Here is a 21666-nt window from a genome sequence, read left to right on the forward strand (position 1 = left end):
ATATGCCAAACCATTTCCACAACTAAGTTCAGACATCTGGGACAGTAAAAAGTGAAATTTGCAACTTCCTCTCAGATCAATACACAAAGTCAGAAACAATATGCTCTGAAATAATGCAGCAGAACATTATCGGCCTTAGTTGTGTTTATGGTCCATGAAGGTAATACTGGGAATACTCCTTTGCAAATTTAAGCAAATTCATGGCCTGCTACAGTCAGGTGTGGTAGTGATCTGGTGACTGCTACACGCCTGTGCATAATGGGATCAGACTTGTTGGCTCTTTTCATCTAAGCCAGCATGTGTCTTTGTCAGTGCTAATTTGATAGGGTGTTGAAACAGTAGCAGCTTCAGTGTACCATCGTGAGGTGTCTACAGGTATATTTACATAGAAAATAACTGTAACTGCCCGAAGTAGAGTCCACCTCTTAATAATAGTAAAATTCAAATCTTTCCATAGCAGGCATCATGTATTTGTTTCTACTGCAGTGCTTTCAGGACTAAGCAATTAAATGAAAGCACTTCATTTTATGCTATTTCAGCACAATTATGTCAGAAAATAGTTCTGTTACTGATTTTCACTTCTCATACAGAAGTGCTTACCTTTTTCATGTTCTTTCTAAACTAGAATCAGCTTCCACTGATACACCGTGGTTCAGTGAAAAAGAACTCCAAACTTTGTTAGTGCAAATATTGGCAGACAGAACTGGTAAAGCCATGTCTTGAAAAGTCTCAGAAAAGGGGAAAAACAGGTTTTTGAAATCACTGACTAAAAGACAATTAGTTCTCACACTAAGCCTTGTCTGAAAATAGTGCAAAAGGCTTAAAACGGAATTATTTGTCAATTATGTTGACAGAAAATCATAGTAAATTGCTGTACCTCTTAGATTAGCACATCACTAAAACACCTTTGCTTAACTATCTCTCCTTCTCTCAGTGAGAATATATTATAATAATTTTTTTCTCCTGTGGGACTTTGGATCTAAACAAAAGAATAAAACCAAACAGCATTCACCCAGAAATAAAAAAGTGGTATGAAGTTCTACCATTATCTGGAAAGCACTATAACGATATAAGCCTAACTGGCTGGTCTAATATTTTTAACCAAGTTCAAAAAAGTTTGAAGTATAATAATTACATGCAAATACAGTTCTGATCCCAAAGACTAGAAGCATGCCTTTAAGCTAGTATTTATAACAAGAGCTATTCGACTGAGCTCTCTTGTAAATTTTATCATACCTGAGGCAGTTTTCCTCAGTCGATTAGCTGGAAAGCTGAATATATCCTGAGGCAAACCAGACATCTAGTACAGGCTAAATTCAACTACTGGAGCTTAAATTTGGCTTAATATATCCCCACTTGGATCTGCCTGTTTAATTCTCTTTCATATGATAACATTGGTTTATTCATAGTCTGGACTTGCCACCTGAACAAACTGTACCTCATATCTAATTCTAATGGAATAAGAAAACTTTGCAAAAACCACAAAAGTTCCTGACTGAAAATCAAATGCAAATTTGGGATTAAAAACTGTTTTGTGAAGTGACTACAAGATTAGTACAGAGAGATTTTTCCCCTAAGGAGTACTGCTTTTTATGATCATGCATTTTTTATACTCTGCAGAGACAGATGGGCTTTATAAAAGGATAGAGCCTGCTACTCAAAAGGGTTTCAGTGGCAGCTGCATTTCTGTGTTTTAACCTCAGTAGAAATTTCTATTCTATATTTTTCCAGAGAATATTTCTATTTCTTCTTTTTGGACTATATCACCCCTTGTTCTAGTTCCAGTGGCAGCAGTAGAAATACCTCTGAGATTAATCTGTTCCGTTATTCCTACTTTAAACAGTACTTGAGTATCAAGAGAGTGATAGAAAGGGAAAGGATAGATAATGTGCAGGCTTCTCCTGAGAGCAATAAAGCCAAATATTCAGAAAAGTTACAAATGTCTAGGCAAAAGCAAAGAAAAATTTTTCTAGGTAAAAGCAAATCTCTCAAGAATTTTCATTCCTTATTTTCCAAATATTCAGCTTCTTCTCATCCAAATAATAGATTTTTTTTTTTGCTCCTCTTAAAACTATACCACACTATTTTTGCAATTTGCATATAACACCCTTTCTGCCTCAGTTCGTAACTTCAAGGACTTTGTATGATGTCCCTATCACCATTCCCAGGAACTTCATAAATATTTATGACATCTTAAACTATTCACACCCTACAAATTGTAGGCATTGACATTCCCTTAAAACACCAACAACCCTGTGTGCTATTGAAGATTAAAATTATGTTGCAGAAATTAACTGGGGAAACTCTTTGGTTCAATAAATTTACATTAAGTCTTATTTTTTATGAAATGTGATACTGTGATACTACTGCTCTGGCTGTAGATTTGCCTGCATGTAAGCATATAAATATATATATATATATATATATATATATATAAAATCTTGTTGATAGCATGATAATTAGCACAATAGTGTTGTTATCTACACTCATTCTAACTGAATATTCAAAGACAAACATTTCTAGGCCAAACATATAATATGACCCTGGGATGAGGTGAGGAGTTCAGAAAAAAATTAGTTTTGACTCTCTTTCTCAGTTTATCTGTGAGACCTTCACTAAATCATTTCTGCCCTAGTTTTACCATCGTGTGCTGGCATACAAATATGAATATTCCTTCAGAAGATAGTGGTTACATTTTCTTTTCCTGGAAAAGAGAGACTTAGATGGAGACATTTTATCTAGGATTGATCTGTCATTTACCTTAAGCAGTCACTGGGTCAAATACACAAACAAGCCTGGAAGCAGGCACCAGAAAGCCTTGTTAGCCCAGGCAGGTTCCCTTTCCACTAGTCTACAAAGGCAGGCAGTAAATTTGGGCTAAATTACATTGGGTTAATTTTTTCAGTGTACCAGCAGAGCTTCAACCTGAAGGACACTTTCACTGAGAACAGCCTGTAGCAAGCGATAGCAGAGACCACCCATTGCATGGTGAGAGATCCCAGTTGTTTGGGGATTTTCCTTGAAGACGCAACAGAGCAACTGCTCTCCAAACTCCTGTTCCTCTGTCATGTCTTCAAAGAAAGCAGCAGCTACTCTTTTGTGTGCAACATAATCCCATCAGTGAATGCTTAAGCATGGATTAAAATACCTACAGAATGAACCTTTGGGCAATAGACGGGCTGCACTCAGTCCCAGATGAGCAAGAGACAAGCAACACGTTTCACTGCTGACCCACAAGGCAGGAGCCAGGCTGGGACTGAACTGCAGGCAAGGAGGGAGCTTTAGAAAGTGAAAGAAAGTGAGGTGGTAGTGGACTTTAAGCATGGCCAAGATGAAGTGCCAGCAGTGGAACCACTGCTTGGGACTGTGGTCTGTCCGTGGGACTGTCCCAGCATCTTCTGGGCTGGGCCATAGTTTCATCCCCACTGGCTCTCCACACCCCTGGCTGTGGGGCTGTACCTGGGTGCATTTTTCCCTCGCGAGTTTCAGTGAGAAATGGTGGACTTTGTATTTAAGGGTGTACCTGGCTGTGGACTTTGGGACAGGACCTGTGAGCAACTCTTCCATCAGAGGCCTGGCAGGATCTCATTTTATTGTGTTTCAATGACCACCATATCACATATGCCTCATTTGCGTGTAATAAGGATGTTGGTTCCTGGGGTGTCAGGACAAGAAGTGAGTGGAGATTTTGTTTGTTTGTTTAACTTCCAAGAGAGTAAATTCAGCCTGAGCTGCTGAAAGTCAAGCAGTTTTATTTTCCTGAGTGATGGCTCCGTAATTACACCAGTCATAAAGATTCAAGAAATCAAATTAAGCTTTGCCGTTTGTCTTTACTGGGAGTATAAGAAAAGAAACAATTGAAAAGTAGTAACCTACTTCCACAGTCGCACAGGGAGAGGAATTCCCCTTATTTCCCCATGTCTCTCTTCCCATTGCAGAGCTAACAGTGGCAAAAGAAATTATAAAATTACTCACATCAATAAGCATGGTTCTTAATTGACACCAGGAACTTCTCAGTAAGAATCCATCATTTTACAATCTTTTTAGAACAGAAAACAGGCTTCAATATTTTAAATAGTATCAGAAAGAAGTCTACCACTATAAAGCAATATGAAAACGTTTTAGTTGAGTCTAAGTTGTTCTGAAAGAAACCAAAAGTCCATCAAGATTGAAAACTGAGGGAGTGGAATAGGATCCAGACTAAGAATTACAGCTTGTTCTCGTAAGTATCTTATTCTCACTTTAAAAAGATACACAGTTTTGCCCAACACTTGGGCATGAACGAAATGCTCTGCTATAGAAGAATTTAATAAAGATTTTCAAAACAATGTGCCCTTTATCAGATGTTACATTCAACTGAAAATGAAAATTACTTTATGACCCTAATAAATAGCGATCGACTGTTGCACTGTTACAGATAGCTTAGCCACTGCCAAAAAAGAATCCTAAAGACAGGAAAAGTTTTCTACACATTCGGTTTGGACTTGGGAGTCTTAAAAAAAGTGTTTTTGTTCTCATAGTCTTGAGGTTTTTCAAGGCTTGGAAAGTGCTAAATATATGCAGCTTATCACTGATTAACAAACATCTATCAAGAATTGTTTCCCATGACTTCCAAGTGAGTAATACTCAGCAGAGTCCTGCTGTAATAAAATTCAGGGGAATTTTGCAGTAAGGAGCTTATCTTTACCATAAATCTTCCTTCATTATAGCATTTTGTCTGTCAAGAAGGCTTAACTATAGAATGGCATGCATCTGCCTTCATAACAGATGTGCTATATGGAACTGCTGCTGTTGCCCTTAGTTTCAATGAAGGAGAATTGTGGGTAATTTTCAGAGACTGGCATTTTATCAACCATTACTATACTTGCCTTCAAAACAAATTTTAGCACGTCAAAAATCTACCTATGTTTTCAGTCCTGTAACACACAGATTTTTGCAAGGCTAGCAGAAAGTAGGAAAAATATAGTAAAAATGTTTAAATAGAGGAAGGTTCGGTAACATCACCTCAGTCCTGGTTAATTCCCCTTCTTTGAGCTACTCTGGGGTAAAAACCTTCATCAGAAGTAACACATTCCATCTTCAAGCTCAAATGGGAATTGGCCTCACACTAAAGCCCCTGATGAGAACCCCAGCCATGTGAGGAGGCACACTGTCGCTTTCCCCGATAAAAGAGAACGTTTCTAGGCAGAGGCAATGCTGCTTCTTAAGCCATGCAGCATGGCTTGAAAGAACAGGCAAACCTCTCAGAGGGCAAGTCTGAAGGCCATCCTGGCCAAAATCACCCTCAGCAGAGTTTGGAAGATATCACAGTTTATCCACGAGCTAATCAGTTGTTCCAAAGAGCTACGAAGGGTTAGAGCCATTGGGTTTCAATAAAGTCCTTAAATGATGAGGCTCATCAGCATCTTCAGGGTGAGGAAGCTCAGGCCTGGGTGGGTAACAAGCCCTAGTGCCTGGAGTATCCATAAGACTGGAAGCAGGCTTGTGAAAGGGAGAAATCCTCTTTCCCATGGAGAGACCCAAAATCTTATTTCATCCTTACAATGGTGCAAAACAGAGGCACCTGAGCTGTGTTCACACCTCTTCATTGCTTCATGTAGAAACAGGATCAAATAGATTATATGAGCAGTAACATTTAACCAGCTTTCTCCAGGAAATATTTTGTGCTCCTAAGGAGTTACTGTTTTTCAAAGTTAAATCTCTCATTCTGTTTCATTTTTCTTTTCAAAATTCCCAGACGAAAGGAAACTCTCAATAGATTAGTACACCCCCAAATTTTCTGTATTTCATGTTTGGAATATGAGAGGGAGAAAATCTCTCTGAAACCTAAATATTTTTCCCCTCTAAAGACCAGACCCATTTTGGGGGAAAATATGCAAAAGTGTTCTCCTTGGGCTGAATGTTGTATGCAGTTTCAGCTTAATGCACAGACTTATGGCAGATGTAGAAAATAATCAAAATGGGGGGATATCTGGGAATACTGGCAGATTTTTACTGTGACTGCAGAGCAGATCCTGACACTCTATAATACTGTTTTTGTCTTAATCGTCAAAAGTAAGCTACAGAGAACAAAAATTCTTTGTTTGACAGAAAAGCAATTGCTATTTCTTGTAAAACATATAATATATTCCGGAAGACCTAAGGGTTTACTTTTCAATAAGGATAGAAAAAGATGCGCGCCCCACTGTGAGCTCACAGTAAGGCTGTTTCATGTAAAAAGTTGGTAATTAGTCCCTGAGTGAATAAAGTAGAAGAGCTAAGAGACTGATACTTACTGTAGCAACACAAAACACTTTTTCTAGCTGCTAGGATTTAAAGGGTGTGTGGGTGGGAGGGGGGACCTACTCCTACTCATTTAATTTACAAGCATCTAAACTTCAGAAAATGATTTCTTGCATTAAGCTCAAACATGTGTACTTTAAATTGTTACTAACCGATGTAAAGATTGGTAAGAGACATTCCGGTTTAAAAAAAAATAACAGGAATGTGGAATTATGTGGAAGCATAAGGGACGTGCTGTACACATCAGTAGCAGATTTCACGCTCATTGTACACAACTGCCTTCAGCAGTTACACCAGCATGGCTTGATGTCTCACCAAGTTAACTCCTTAGCAGTCAAAGGAAACACTTGTAAAAACTAAATCTGTTTAGCCAGAGTTACATAATAGTGAGCACAAAACCAAACTCAAACCACAGGAAAACCATCTACTTAAACCCCAAAGTTACTGTTTAATCTCATTTGGATCACTACCAGCTAACACTAAGTACCACCAGCAAAAACTGTGTACCATTTCTTGTTCTACCTGCATAACTTGAAGTTACTGGAAATAACTTAATATTCACATGTTTTCCTTTGTTATTGCTCATTTTTATCAGAGCTAGAGTTCATGATTTTCTCTCAAAAAGAACAACACAATTTTTATTGCAACTGTGGGTTCAGCAAACCTATTTCTGATGTACAAAATACCATAGGAGAGCTTGAGAGATGGCAGTGGAGCTTTACACAGTGCTCTCAGCACATATTCTTTGACTTCTCTCTGTTCAGACTGTCTCATTTGCTTTACTGCAACATTCACTGCTAATGTATACGAGATAAAGTCATATCCAGAGATCTTGGTCACTTCATGGAGACTAACCCCAAATCAGGTTGCCTCTATGTCCTTACGATTGCAGTTGCAGTCCTGGAGGGATCTACACACAAAAGAATTGTGTAGTGGTGTCCTAAACTGTAATTACTTGGACTGTCTCTATTTCAGTATAGAAAGTCAGGAAAAATCTACACATTTTCACTGGTTAACTAATAACATCTTGTTTACAAGCACTGAGCCTCACCACAAATAGCAAGAATTTGTTTAGAAGAAAGACATTAAAAGTATTTCCTCAGGCTGAATGTGGCATAGGAGCCCAGAACTACTTTTTATTTACTGCTAGTATCAATTAGACTTGTTTTTACATCTTGACTTCAGTGCTTATGTTGCCACATGTGAGTATTGAAGGAACTGTCCACTGAGATGAGAAAACAGCACAGACCTTCCCCTGTAGTTCTGCAACTCCCATGGGACTCCTTGAGGCCATATAGCTGATGGGTATATAGGAACACCTCACACTGTTCTGGAACACCCACTGCCAGAAGCCACTGATCCTGTGTTTGGGAGTAATACAGATAAAATATTATGCCTCCTCTTGACTTGGAGTATGGTATCAATACAGCTAAAAACAGAAGGTATCTCTAAAAAATATATTAAACTTGCCACTTTTGTAAAAAAATATTAAAGATTTGCAATTCTTAGATTTTGTTTCTTAATCTCTGTAAAATTTTATCTTGTGATTTTTCAATAAATATATAATCCATGCAACAACATTTGAACAGAGGGTAAAAATAACAATGACCCTGGTTTTCCAGGAAGCCAGCACAATTTCATACACAGTACGGCTCAAACAGACAGCAACAGAAAGATGCCCTTTGAATTTAAAGGGGGTTGAATCAGTGAACAGTTTCTAAAACTTCCTGACTTTTAAAGTTATTTTTACAGAGGAAAAAAAGTTCCAAATACTGATTCTGTATTCATCATACATTTTACCTTGCTGTTTAGCAGTTTAATCTCCAGCACAGTCCCTGTTTTCTGCGGGAGTTTTTATGTTCTAGCAGTTCATTCATGATTATATTTTGCATCTGAAACAACCTATTTAAATTAATTGTGATAGTTGATACTGTTTCTTTCTTAACTTTATAAAAAGATGCTTAGAACACCCAATTTCTAAACCAGGTTACACTAGCTACAAAATACCTTGGGAGTTTTCTGTAGGTACATAAAATAATAAACAGCTATATTTTGTGTGAGAAAATGTCCAGTGTAATACATGAAAACATGATTATCCAAAGATCTCCAGAGACACTGGCAAAAAGACTTTGGATAAATGAGTTTGAATAGCTAAGGGACCAGGCATAGCAGCTTTGAAGTTCCCTGTCTTCTTCACTCGGGATAATGTAAAGTTCAGATGATTCTTGCTGGACAGACACCATAATTTAAGTATTACTGGCGAGTTCCTTAAATCAGCTACCAAAATTCTGGTGCATGTTATGTCCCCAGTTCCCAAACAAGCAGCACAAATTCAGGAGTCGCTTGCTTCATTTCCACAGTGAAACTGGGACAGGAAAGAGGCAGGCAATAACAACCACAGCAGGAAACACTTGCCCCGGCTCATGCAGGAGGGAACCCGGCAGGCAGCTGGCAGCCAGCACATTCCAGAGGGACTCTTGCTCAAAGCCTTGGGTTCTGGAGGCTGTGCGTGCTGCCACCAGGACCCTTGGCATCTTTCCTATCCTCTTGTTCTAAAGACAATGTTTGCCTCCTCCAGCCACTTCCCTCATGTTCCAGCACGAAGTTATGTGCAGGAACCAGTATTTGCTCTGTTTAAAGCACTTATAGGAGAAGGTGCAGTGAGACCCAATTTACACAGCCTCCCAAGCTCCTGATGGATCGGGTGACCAATGTGTGTTCCTGTTTTGCAAAGGAAAACACTCATTTCCCCACAATCAAAGGCTGGCATTTACAATGAACCAAATTCTGCCAAATTCTCCATCTCCTGTGCTCTGAGAATATCCATAGATGAACAGATCTGTCTGTACAAAGTGAATTAGCAGTATAGTTATGCCCAGTAGCACCATGCTTTAGCCTTACAAGAAAGTCCTACAGTACTCTACTGATGGTAAAAATGATCAAACACCAACCAAAATAAGCTCTCCCAGCAAGTGCACTTTGATCAGTTCCCTCTTCCTGCATTAGAGCAGCACTCTAATTTGCAAGCTTTAGAATAACTTCTGCATTCACCAGACATGTTAAAAGACAATTCTATCTGAGTGACTTTTACACAGGGGAGCAAACAATGAGGAGATAATATACTGGCATTTATCTCTGACCAGCATTTCCAGAGCTTGAACTTGCTGTATAGGAACAGAAGATAATCAAACAGAGGCAGAGTGAACAAACTGTACCTGCTGTGCTGATGTAAATGCCCCGTTGTCCAATACCAGAAAAAAAAAAATCAGTGTTGGATTTCAGAAACCATATGCAGGTTAAAGGGCACCAGTCTTATCTAGTATTCCACCCAAAGGACAATGATTTCATTTTATAAAGATCATTAGTCAGTGAAATATATATTTTAGAGAGTTTCTAGTAGGGAATATTATTTTGGCAGTCACTGGAGTGTACCAGATGGTTCATTAACATAGGCTAGACAAGTCAAAGGCTTTCAGAATCATTTAGAAAATGTCAAACAGAAACAAGAACGCTGTCACTTTTTATTAGAATTAACTACATCATACCCTGGACACAGATTTCACCTTGGGTCAGAAAAATTAATACAGAATTATATGAATTGTGTAACATAGTAGGTTAAAGATAGGGCTTCCTCTTGGGACTCATTTGTTAGCAATATATTATGGTCTTCTACTTTAGGAATCCTCAACCTTTCTTTTTGTTAGCTATGAAAAGAGCTGACCTTGCTCAGACTCCATTGGTGTCTAATTGATTTGAGGTATATGCAGAATTTCAACAAGACACTCTACTAAAGCTCTTTTGTGATCGTTCTCCCAGGAAAGTTGGCAAAAGGGTTCACTGAATATTCAGCAGCTTGTAAAGTATGCTTTTGTCAGGAGGCAAAAAAAATACATCCATTTAGTGAAACACTGCCTTCATAAACAGGAATTAAAATGCAACTGAATTATTACCTTTTTTTTTTTTGTTATCATTCAGATGTCAAAAATCTCGAGAACTTCCAGCTTGTGGAAGGTGTTCAGGAACAAGTGAATGCTGCTCTGCTGGACTACACAATGTGTAATTACCCCCAGCAAACAGACAAATTTGGGCAGCTCCTCCTGCGACTACCAGAAATCCGGGCCATCAGTATGCAGGCCGAAGAATACCTCTATTACAAACACCTGAACGGGGATGTGCCGTGTAATAACCTTCTCATTGAGATGCTGCATGCAAAGAGAGCATAAATTTATACCCATTAGAGCTTCTGCTTTCAAGGAAAAAAAATTATTCTGAACTGCTCCAAGCAACACTAATTAAAATGTGGTTTTAAGACTTTGCAAAATGGTATAATAATCAAATACTAATAGTAAATAAGTGATGTATCAGGGTATTTGTATTGCAAACTGTGAATCATATGCTACACATCCCCAAAGGAATCTATATAGGACTTTATACTGGAGTGAACTTACCAAGTGGATACCATCACCAATGTCAACATGAAAAAGGACAGAATGATCCTTGTATATTTAACTCTGCTGATTGCCAATATGAAGAAACCTAGGTGAAAAAAAACTGATCCGTGCTATTGAGCTAAGATGGTGGGGAATTTGAGTGCACTAAATTCCTTCACTGCATAGAGGACTCGTAAAACAGTTACAACAGATGCAAAACTGCATCTCTAGCATCTTCTGTCATCCTTACAAGGACCCAACACTTACTTCTGTGCTAAATGATGTGGCATCCATTCAACAAGCTGTAAGAGAGAGCTGGCCTAGGCCACGCGCTGTGTGCTGTGGCCACCAAACCCTCAGAGACTGGCTCTGACTGTCGGTCTCTGGGGCCTGCAAACCGCTCCTAGGAAGAGTCTGTTATCCAGTTAGCTTGGCATTCTTAACTGTGTTCTGAAGTTTGTTTTGTCATGTGTTCATGTTGTTCTACCAGGCAGTATTCCTCTTCTACTGCTCTTATCAGATAGCTGTTAAGTAGCTACGGAAATATTCCAAAGTAAATTAGCCAATTCAACTGCAAACTCAACCAGGGCAGCACTAAAAGATGGCTCCATTATATCTTCGTGGCTGCTTCCAAATAAAGGAAATGGAGATATTTTAGCCATCCCAAACAACACATCTTTGACAAGAAAACAGAAATTAGGACACCAAATACTGATGTTAAAAAAACAAAAATAATTTTTTTTAAAGGAATTTTGTGATAAAAGAAGTGACAAGTGAATTGTACGACCTGATGATGCCATGGAGCGATTAAGAAATCGTCTTTAAAATTGCCAGTAATTTGGAAACTAAATTTCAACTCAAACATCCAAGATCTAATGAAACTTTCTGGTCTTAAAGTTAGGTAATACACATATTTTACACAAAGAAAGAAGAGTGATACTGCTGTGTCTATGTAGGCCAAAGTCTGCTGCAGAACAAATATTAGAGAAGAACAAACACTTCTCTCTCTGTCAAATGAGATATCAGTATTAACATGTAGTGCCACAGTTATAAGTCTTGCCTTATTTCATTACCCTTAAAGGTAACTCTGCAGGTGTAGATCAACATACATTTCAAAATGAAGTATTAATCTCTAACATTAACAAAAACATAGTGTTTACATTCTTTAGGTCCTGTGGGGAAAAAACTGTGATAAAATTGCAGAGCAGTGATTTCCTTATTATTTCTTTTAAATTGGTAATTATTTTACCAGTACTTAATTACTGTATGTCGTGAGACACTAAAATCAATAGGGGTATTTCATTTTGACTTTAATTTTTGAGATTATTGGCTGCACAATCACTTGTAGAAACTGTATAAAATCCTAATACTTTAATTTTTTTCATGAAGATTGCTGGCTTTTGAATAGTTTATTTATATTGTATATGATAGTTTTCACTGTAGACAATTATGATGCTAATTTATTGTTCTTTGGTTTCATCTTTATATAAGATATAGCCAGAATGAAGAAGCCAAATATATGTGTTTACTGTAGCATGTCTTCAAGTTAGTGGAACATAGTTCAGGGACACAGAAGGGTCTTTACAAATTAAAATCATTCACTTGATTAAATGTCTGTAAATCTTCATAATCCTAAATGTAGTTTATTTAAATCTATTGTAAATTATGTGAGTTATAACTTTTTCTGTTTCATGTGAACTTGAAAAGGTGCATTTCTCTCACTTTTGTCCAATCATTCATACATTGTATACCAAAGACATCAGCTATTACATCTGCATTAGTACAAAGCACACTGTTTTAATTGCCTGTATTAATCAGCTCTAATATTCTGTCCATGCATAGGGTACCAACACAGCAAAGCCAAGCGTCTGCAACTCCTACATGCCTGCCTTGTACCACAGTACACACGTACTGTCCTACAGCCCACCAGCACAGCCCTGTCAGCATGCAGGGCAGATGGAAGCATTATTTAAATACCAGTGTTCTCCCTCAAACAAACAAAATTAACAGTAAAGTGTGGGTGCTGACTGACGGTGGCTGTGAAATACACGAACAAGATAAGTGTGGTCATTCTTTCCTTTCTGAAAGAAAAGCAAAGCATTAATTCAAGTGTTTGCATTTTGTATTTTCTTTTTTTTTCCTGTTGAAATGCTACAGTGAATCTCACTGAATATTGAGAAAAAAAGTTGAAAAACATTTTGCTAACTATTCAGAGCACCATTATCCACATACAGGACAGAAGGATAAAAATAAGAATGTAGAAGAAAGGAGCAATTTAGGTTAATGGAAATGGCTTCAGATAATGTAACATATATTTGCCCGGGGTTCCAAGAATCTCATCATATTGCCCAAAGTACACAAACAAAAAAAACCAAATCACAAAACACCACCGCTCATGTTAATTGTTAACTACTTTGTAACCAAGCATTTTCTTCTGACTGCCTTATTGATTACAGGATATATTAGTAAAAGCAGACTAAAATTCAAAAGGTTTGGCTTTGGCTGGTTTATTATAGTTGTTCTGTGTTTGTAAACAGACAATCTGTAAAGTCTGATTATTTGTATTACAGATGTTCTGCAGCTGCCTTGGATTTAAATCCATGCAACTCTTAGAATGTGCAGTGAGTTACTTGTTGAAGTTGAAGTTCTCTTACTGTATCAGTGAAATACATATTGTCATGTCAGTTCTTGCCAAGAGTTTCTCATCACCAGTGGAATTATTTTTTTTCAGTATTTCAATAAATATTGATATGCCCGTGCTGAATACTTTATAATTGTCTTTATAATATCATCATTCCACTGAAATGAAGCATCAGTCAAAAATCAGTTACTCAGAAGAGGAGGGGAGAGTAAAATGCAGGAGAAATATGAGCACCAAAAAGAATTTGATATGAGCAGAAGACAGAAGTGTAGAGAACAGCACCTTCAAAAGCTCAGACAGCAATGATGAAATTGCCTAGGCTGAAGCCAAATAAATACAGCTAAAACAGATCAGAAAAGCTGACTCTCTAAATCAGAAAGAGATTTACCACTTAATACTTTCAAATTAATACCTCTGATCTCATACTGCACATGTAATTTTCACTTTACATGTACATAAAGAGTTAAACAGCCAAAGCATCAGGGAGGAAAAATGATAGAACAAAAGAAAATCAGGTAACAGGATCCAGCAGAGCTCAGGATAACCTCTCAGCAATGTAAATACATGGCAGGGCCAGGGGCAAACCCACAGCTTCCAACACAACTGCCAGTGCAGGCTGCCAAGGAGACAGATGTTACTGCTACTAGAGAAAAATATTTTCCTAAAGTTGCCCTCTGGCTCATCTGATTGCTGTTCTGAGAGCAGGGGGTGAAGTGGTCCAAGAGAGCTCATCAGCTGTACCCTACTGTTTTGAGACCAAGTCCAGTGCTTCCCCTGAACTGTCTGCTAGTTGAAACGGGCTTGTTCTCTCAGGTGCCAAATGTTAATGCTTCAAGGGAAAAAAACAGGGCTATAATTAGTTATTTACAAATCCTGCACTTCAATGAAACAAAGCTGGTTTAGTGTTGCAATAAAAGCAGAGTAAAACACAGAGGATTAGGTGGCTTACAAATGAGGAAGGATTATTTTAACCTTCAGGAATCATAACTGAAACCCATGGTTTTGCAGAAGACCCAGGGGAGATTTCAGGGTTGATATATGTTAGATAGTTTTCCTTACAAGAGATATATTTTGGTGAGATATATTTAGTATACAAATTACATGCCTAAAGTACGAGGGGATTTATTTTTAACTGAGTTTGACACTGCTTCTGGAACAATCTGCTGTATGTTTTTATTGGAAACATGGAAAGAGTGAGTTCAGTGTAACACAGGTCAAGTCAGTAAGATACTTGGTGATCTTGACAATTTCCTGGAATACTGAATAACACTCTATTAACCCCTACATTGAAGCCCATAGTCTAAATACATCACAAGAGTTTTAACAATATTTCTACCTTCTCTGACAGAGTTGGTTTTTTCCAGGGAAAATCTATATAGTTGCATCTGCTGGAATTTGGGATGGCAGACAAACAGCATTAAACTAACAGCAAACCAAGAAGGTTGCAGATAAATTTCTAGGGGCAGATCCTAGAGCTGTGTTAACCTGATGATGCTGGCATGAGCCCAGATACTTCTGTGACAGTCAAGTAAATTCAGTTGCACTTGAGTGTAGAAAAAAGATTCATTTACTAAGGGCAACTTGTCAACAGAAAAACCTTTCCTAAATGATAAAGGTAAAAGGGGACCTGACCCTCAGACAGAGTATAGAGCCGATGTCTACTCTGATGCCAGTGGATCTCAGCAGAAGGCAGCTATAGAAGCTACTTAATAGATACAGTCTAGTCTGGCACACACTGGTGGGACAAGATGCAGACTCTCTGCATCAAACACTCTTTGCAAACCTTTGGGTTTACCCCAATATGTAACAAAATGCCCTCCATTTTACTGACAGTTTTGAAGTCTGGCATGCAAGCTTGGACTTGCAATACTAGGTCAGTTTTCACCATTGCCCCAGGAAGGTCCTGAACAATTTCCCATTCACTGTGACTTCTCTAAGACCTACATTAAGTGCTGTGAATGTCCTGTGCATGCCCCAGGGGATAATTCATATGTGAGGTAAAGCAAGGTGGTGGAGGAGCACAGGCTCCTGATGCTGTCTGTATTCATGGAGGCCTACATCACTGCTGTCCTGCCTCAGTAAGGACTGCAGGGTTTACCATTAGTTGCTAATAAAACAAAGGCTGAAACAAACGGCACTGGAGTCACAATTGCATCCATTCACATCTTGCCCTCCCTGTGTTCAGGGTCAGGGTGTAAATGGGTGAAATGCCTCTCAGACTGAGATAGAGCATGTCAGAATGCCTCCAGTAACACTGACTGCTTATCAGGCTGCTGCAGACCAAAACCTTCACAGAGCAAGAGCCTCCCTGTCCAGTGTTCACATCAATCACCCTGCAACTGATGCTGCTGAACATTTGCTGGATACCACCAATCCAGGCTGTCAGTTGCAATTATAGAGCAAAACAGGGCTCTGAAGCAGAGGGAATAAAGCGTGTTTGTGGCAAGGACCCCAAACAAGCTACTGTTTGTACAACAGAAAACGCTGACGGCCATTCAGTAGCTGCTGGCGTGCCTACAGACGTGTGCACACACCCCACATGCCACCTCTGGGAATTCCTAAAGCATGCTCAAACATCCAGTACTTCTGTTCCTATATCAAATATTATACGAGGCACAGCTCCCTGGGGGACACCAAGCTTAGTCATACACGCAGCTCGATTCCTGTTTCACAGTGGTGTCCCCCCCCACTCATATAAGCAGAAGAGTGTTGGTGCAGAGTAGCAGAGAAGTGAGGCAGGCATGTCAAATCAATAGCCTGGTGTTTACACCTTGCACTGCATCACGACAGCTCTCCTGCTCTTTACAACTTCATCTTGATCAAAGAAGGGAAGTTCTGCAGAGAGCTCTGCTTCCCATACCAAGGCAGCACACTACAACTGTACATTAACAGGTCTGTCGGAATGCCTGTGTTTGAACTCAACAGTAAGAAATATAGAGTATTGTAAATGTCTATTATGATCAGTCCAAAAACTACAGTAGAAAGCAAAAGAGACAATGGGAGAGGAATAGCTCCAAAAGTAAAATGAAAAGAAAGCACATGGACTTGGAGGAGACGCGAGGATATTTATGCTTCATAAATATTTAATCTTAATTCACTTTTAATCGAAAAGAAAAAAAGCAAATAAAATATGCTGTATTATTATCATTGCTTTGAAGTATTAACAAGGCCTGAATAAATTACCATGTATGTATTTTAGGGACCTGCCACAGTAAGCAATATTGGTTTTAATTTTCATTTAATAAACTTTGTTTTATTTTTCATTGTATATAAATTTCAGATAAAAAACATGAATGGAATAATTGACTGAATATATTTAATCAATTTATTTAACTCATGCTGTGAAAATAGAAGCTTATTATTGGAGTATGCTTTTATTTAAAATCAAACACTACAGCTCTGTCAAAAAACACAATCAAACACTACAAACTGTGTCAAATTGTTTTTCCACTTCACAAATTCAGTTGAAGTATTCCACAGCAATGTCCTACTCTTCCTAAGACCACTTTCCTATGAGTCCCACAATACCTGGATTTGCAGTTGCAACCTCCCCCCAAGTCCTGCACGCTTTTGTGTGCAGAACCTCAGACACTGAAGTGCAGTGGTGCTGAACCTGAGAAGGTGGGGCTGGGACACATCTCACAATTTTTGTTTTCTTTCTGTCAGTGTCCCTCCTCTGCTCACTTGTGTTACTGAAAAACCAGCTGATGTTCCCCATGCCCTCCCAGTGAGAGCCCTCACTCTTCACAGGACCCTTCTGTTGCCTTTCCACTCCTTTTGTACCACTTACGTTCCCTCCACCCCATTTCTACTATAATTTTCCTTTGTATCAAAACCAAAACTTGTAAGTCAACTTTACCAACACATCAGGATTTTCAGGAGAGATTTTTATATGTTGGGGAGTGGGAAAAATCAAGAACATAATATTGTCTACATGTCTGAAGCAGCAAAGTGACCACAAATGTCAAAACAGGAAAGTGACTGCTGGACCTGGTCACACCAAGCTGAAGAAACCCCAGCCAAAAGCAAGACAAGGTCACCAGTCAGCCCTCTGTGTCTTGGCTTACCATGACCAGTTCCACAGACCTAAATAATCAACAATTCTCACCAAACATTGTTTTCAGAGAGAAAAGAGGAAACATCCCAGAATTTTTGCTAAAGAACTGCATAGAAATATTAATAGATGAATCTAAACAAAGCAGTAGCATCTGGGCTAGGATTAAATTATTTGAAGACAGCCTTTTTCTTCACCAACAACACACTTAGCAATACTCAACATAACCAAGAAAATAGCCATTGGCAAAAAGAGGAAAGAAAACAAAATTTTGCTTTTTTGCTGTGGATTTTTGGTTTTGTTTGGGTTTTTGGTTTTGGGGGCTTTTAATTATTATTTATCAAACTTTGACCCACCTTTGCCCCTTGGGCATCTGGCAGAGAAAAAAAATAAATAAAAAAGAAAACCCACTGTACTTTCTGTAGTGACACACTTAAGACACCTTTCCTTGCTGTCAGAAAAACTGGCTGGTACTTCACCTGGTGTGCCAGAGTCCTGACAACATCCAGAGAGCAGCATCAATGGTGTCTTGGTAATGTTTTGTTCAGGATGGAGCAGCAACTCCAAGGACACAACGGGGCCACTCACTGGAAGCAAACACTGCACAGCCCGACTGCTCCCCGTGTGACAGCACAACACATCAATGTCAGCAGCTGCCAGCCTGGAAACACAGAGAGCAGGGAGATTTAGGGAGATTATCTGTTGCTCTAGAACTATGTTTCTCCATCTACATACTTGGAAGTAATTAATAACACAGAAACATTGTTTGTTTATTGCCTGTGGGAGTTGTGAAGAGAATAACAGAATTTTAATAAAAGGTATTTTCAGATATTTAGACTATAATTCATTTATTAAAGGATCACTTTACTGATGCTGTTAGCTTTACTCCTCACCAAATTTTTTTAATTTACATTTTGGCACTGTTAGGAGCTTGATTTCATGCAACCAACTACACACAGAAATAATATATGCAAAACAAGAAAAAAGCTCCAGAAAGGAAACGATCACTTTAGGGTGATAAAATCAAGGCCAGAACACAAGAAAAACCCTGTTTTCCTCCTGGTAGTAACTTTGTAGTTGTTCTGCTTTGTTTTAATGCTTTCTCATGAAAGCTGTAATATAATAAAACCCAATGTAGCCAGGAAGAAAATGATAATGTGTTTATAGTTTTAAGAACTATTTTAGAAAAAAGTGTATATACAGACATAATTGACATGTTACAGAAGATGGATAAATTAGCAAAAATCCTCTCCCTTTTAAAAGTTATATATAATAATAAATATTTTTATAATTTAATAAGTTCTGTTTCGATAGGTCTGTCAATCATGAGGTATTTGAGGCTCAGGTCTGTAGTTCAGCTTGTATGAGAGTTGTTTTCTGGAGATCCAGAGCACACAAGCCAGGAATTCATAATTCTCTTCAGCCACAAACTTGCCTGTAATCCCTGAAAATCCCCAGGATGCGTTGCCTTGATCCTCCCACCTGTACGACCCAGCCAAGGCTGACCAACATCCTGCACTCTTCCAGAAACACGACTGTCACAGTAACATTTAAAACCTGCAGCAAACACAAAAAATAGCTGCTAAGTGGTGTCAGAAGGTGATATATTCTGGTGTGTCCACCCTGAAGGGACACTGGCTGGCTTGAGAGCACCCAAGCTACTCTGGAAGAGCAGTCTTGGGAAACTGGATTTACCTGACAGTTTTTGTATGCATCTCCTGGCATTCACAAATAAAGTGTGGCTTTGGAGAGGGTGTTTTATTGACAGACTCCCTCTGTCCCAAGGAACTCAGAAAGAAAAGAGAAAGAACCAAAAAACGAGGCAAGCTCTCCTGGGAGAAAACACAAATGAGGACAAAATCCCTCTTTCCGTTTCAAAGGATTTTTCTTCAAGTTATTTGATATAATTTCTATGAAATGTAAACAGAGATTTCATCATATTTCTTCTGAGAGTATTAGTCTCTCTGATAACTCTCTTGCTCTCTCTCTCCCCTCGGATTTCCCCAAACACACGATGTGCAGTTGTCAGCGTGCTAAGTTAAGTGTTCCTCCCTTAGGTCATTATTTCCACTCTTTAATTGTTCTTTCAACCTTCTGTAGTATCATTGTTATCCAGACTGTGTTGGTGCTGCTTTCCAAACACAGATGAGTAACAGTTCCTGCCCTTAAGAGTGTATATTCTCGAAATAAACCTTTCAAATTCTCCACCCAAGACAAAACACACCAATTACAGCTGTAACAGTCTTCAAAGGTTTTTCAAAGTCTCTGAATTCCTGTTTCTGACATGAAGCCAAATACACATCTTTTATTAACGTAAAACTAAGCAGGGCCTTTTCCAAGAAACTGAGGTTGTGTTCCAAAACTGATCTTAAGGATGTGAACTTCCCCAGAAATAAAAACATTGCGTTTCAGACCATTGCCATGCCTCATTCCTTAGTCACTATCCACCTCAGGAACTACAAAAGAATCTCTGTGCCCCAGCCCAGGCTGTTTACAAGCAGCACCTACATGGCTTGTGTAGAATGGGTATAACCACCAAGACACTGGTGATGGAAATCTTTCTCCTTTTACAGCCAAGACAATAAAAGGTAGTTAGCACACCTGCTGCACATATCAGTAAGAGTGGAAAAGAAAAAAGGCAAGGCTTTATGAGAAGCCATGCAAAACCACCACAGAAGTGCAAACAATGTAATTAATTAGAGCAAACCAATTAGAGCAAACAAAGAAGCTGAGAATGACTCAGGGCAGTGAATTCACTTTCTTATACAGAAGTTTATTTCCAGAGCCCATTCACATAACAGAGTTTATTTGGTTTCTGCTCCCTGACGCACTGCAAACTGTAAATTCCACAAGCTAATCCACACGAGTGCACTTTTCTTCAAGAAAGAGCTAGGAGGGAGGATTGCATGGGGTTGTTAAAAAAAAAGTTAAAAAAAAAAAAATTGTGTTAGGAATGGGTCTCATTCTGTATTTGTTGTTGAAGTTCTGGCTGCAGAGACATCCTTGGTGGTATCAACACACTGTAAAACCTCTCTCAACCACCCTGATTTTTGACCATTACTTGTAGGTTGATGGCTACTGATTCTCCTGATTTGTTTTGCCACTGTGTAATTTCTTCTAATCCACACTAAAAAATGCCTACTCAAGCCATGGGAGAACATGTTCGCAGCACCTGATGTGCAAAAAGTTTTACTGCTGAGCTGCTCACTCAACTGGGCTGCTGAACTGTAATAAAAGACATCATTAAGTGAAACAGTTGATGGGGGGACTTGGCTCATTGGGTCAGTGGTTATAGTTACAAGAAACTTCTTGTGAAGCTAGTAGATAGAAAATCTGTTTTGATTTCCAAAACCAGCCTCTCTTTTCAAAAAGATACACATGGCAGTTTCTAGTAATGCACACAGTAAGTCAAGACATTTTCAGGAAGATCATACTCGCATGCACAACCAGCACTGACATAATAAATTATGCTACAACACTTCCTGGGACCCCACATCATACTACTATGATAAAAGTTCTAAGAGTTTCACTGATTGTTAAGAATTCACTCTCAAAATCCATTGCAACCTTGCAGTGCAGCTAGACAAATGCATTGAAATGTTCCATTTCCAAAAGCAAGACAATATCCTCTAAAAGTTCCTAGAAGTTTGTGCTTCATTACTACAGGTACATCTCCAAGGCAGCAGTCCCAGAGGCCATCTGACTTTTCTCCCTGCCCCACCTCCTCTGCTTTGAAATGTCCCCTCAGGAGACTGCCTGGCTGTCCCTTGCCAGAGCTGGTCAGGACAGCAAGCAGAGCAGGACTGTGCCCAGCTGGGAGGAAGTTACCACACAGCAAACATTTTAGAAGCATTAAGCCTGTGAAACCAGAGTGAAAAGTAATGGATTATTTTACAATATTGAAGCAAATGTGTCAACAATGAGTAACTAAATCCATCTGTAGAAGATGAGACAGGGTCCTGGCACACAAATTCCAAGTTTCCCTGAAGAAAGGAGACAAATCTGGAAACACATCCCTAAAAAAATTCTACTTTGGACATCCTAGTAACAACAATGGGTAAGAATAAATCTCCCCTCTTCTTTGACTCTGCCAAGGGCTCAAACTACAGAACTCCTGGGGAGGGTCCCCACGTGCTTCACGTTCACAGCTTCCTCAGAGAGGAACCTCTGTTCCAGAGGGTCACTTAGCATTTCAAACACACCCGTAAGGACTGGATGGACCATAGGACCATGTGACTGGTGGCATAGGACTTACTAAA

The 21666-nt window shown here is 38.9% G+C and overlaps 1 protein-coding gene across 2 annotated transcripts in view; it reads left to right on the forward strand.

Annotated features, from left to right (window-relative positions):
* NR5A2 (nuclear receptor subfamily 5 group A member 2) overlaps positions 1-10505 on the forward strand; it is a gene marked incomplete at both ends in the record, with an annotated part of 84806 nt that extends 74301 nt beyond the window's left edge. For both annotated transcript variants that reach the window (XM_082286716.1, XM_082286717.1), the window contains one exon: positions 10258-10505. In XM_082286716.1, coding sequence (XP_082142842.1) covers positions 10258-10505 — 248 coding nt within the window. The remainder of the gene's footprint in view (positions 1-10257) is intronic.
* Between the last annotated feature and the right edge of the window lie 11161 nt (positions 10506-21666).

This window comes from Coloeus monedula (assembly GCF_965178545.1).
Source record: "Coloeus monedula genome assembly, chromosome: 9".
NCBI lineage: Eukaryota > Metazoa > Chordata > Aves > Passeriformes > Corvidae > Coloeus > Coloeus monedula.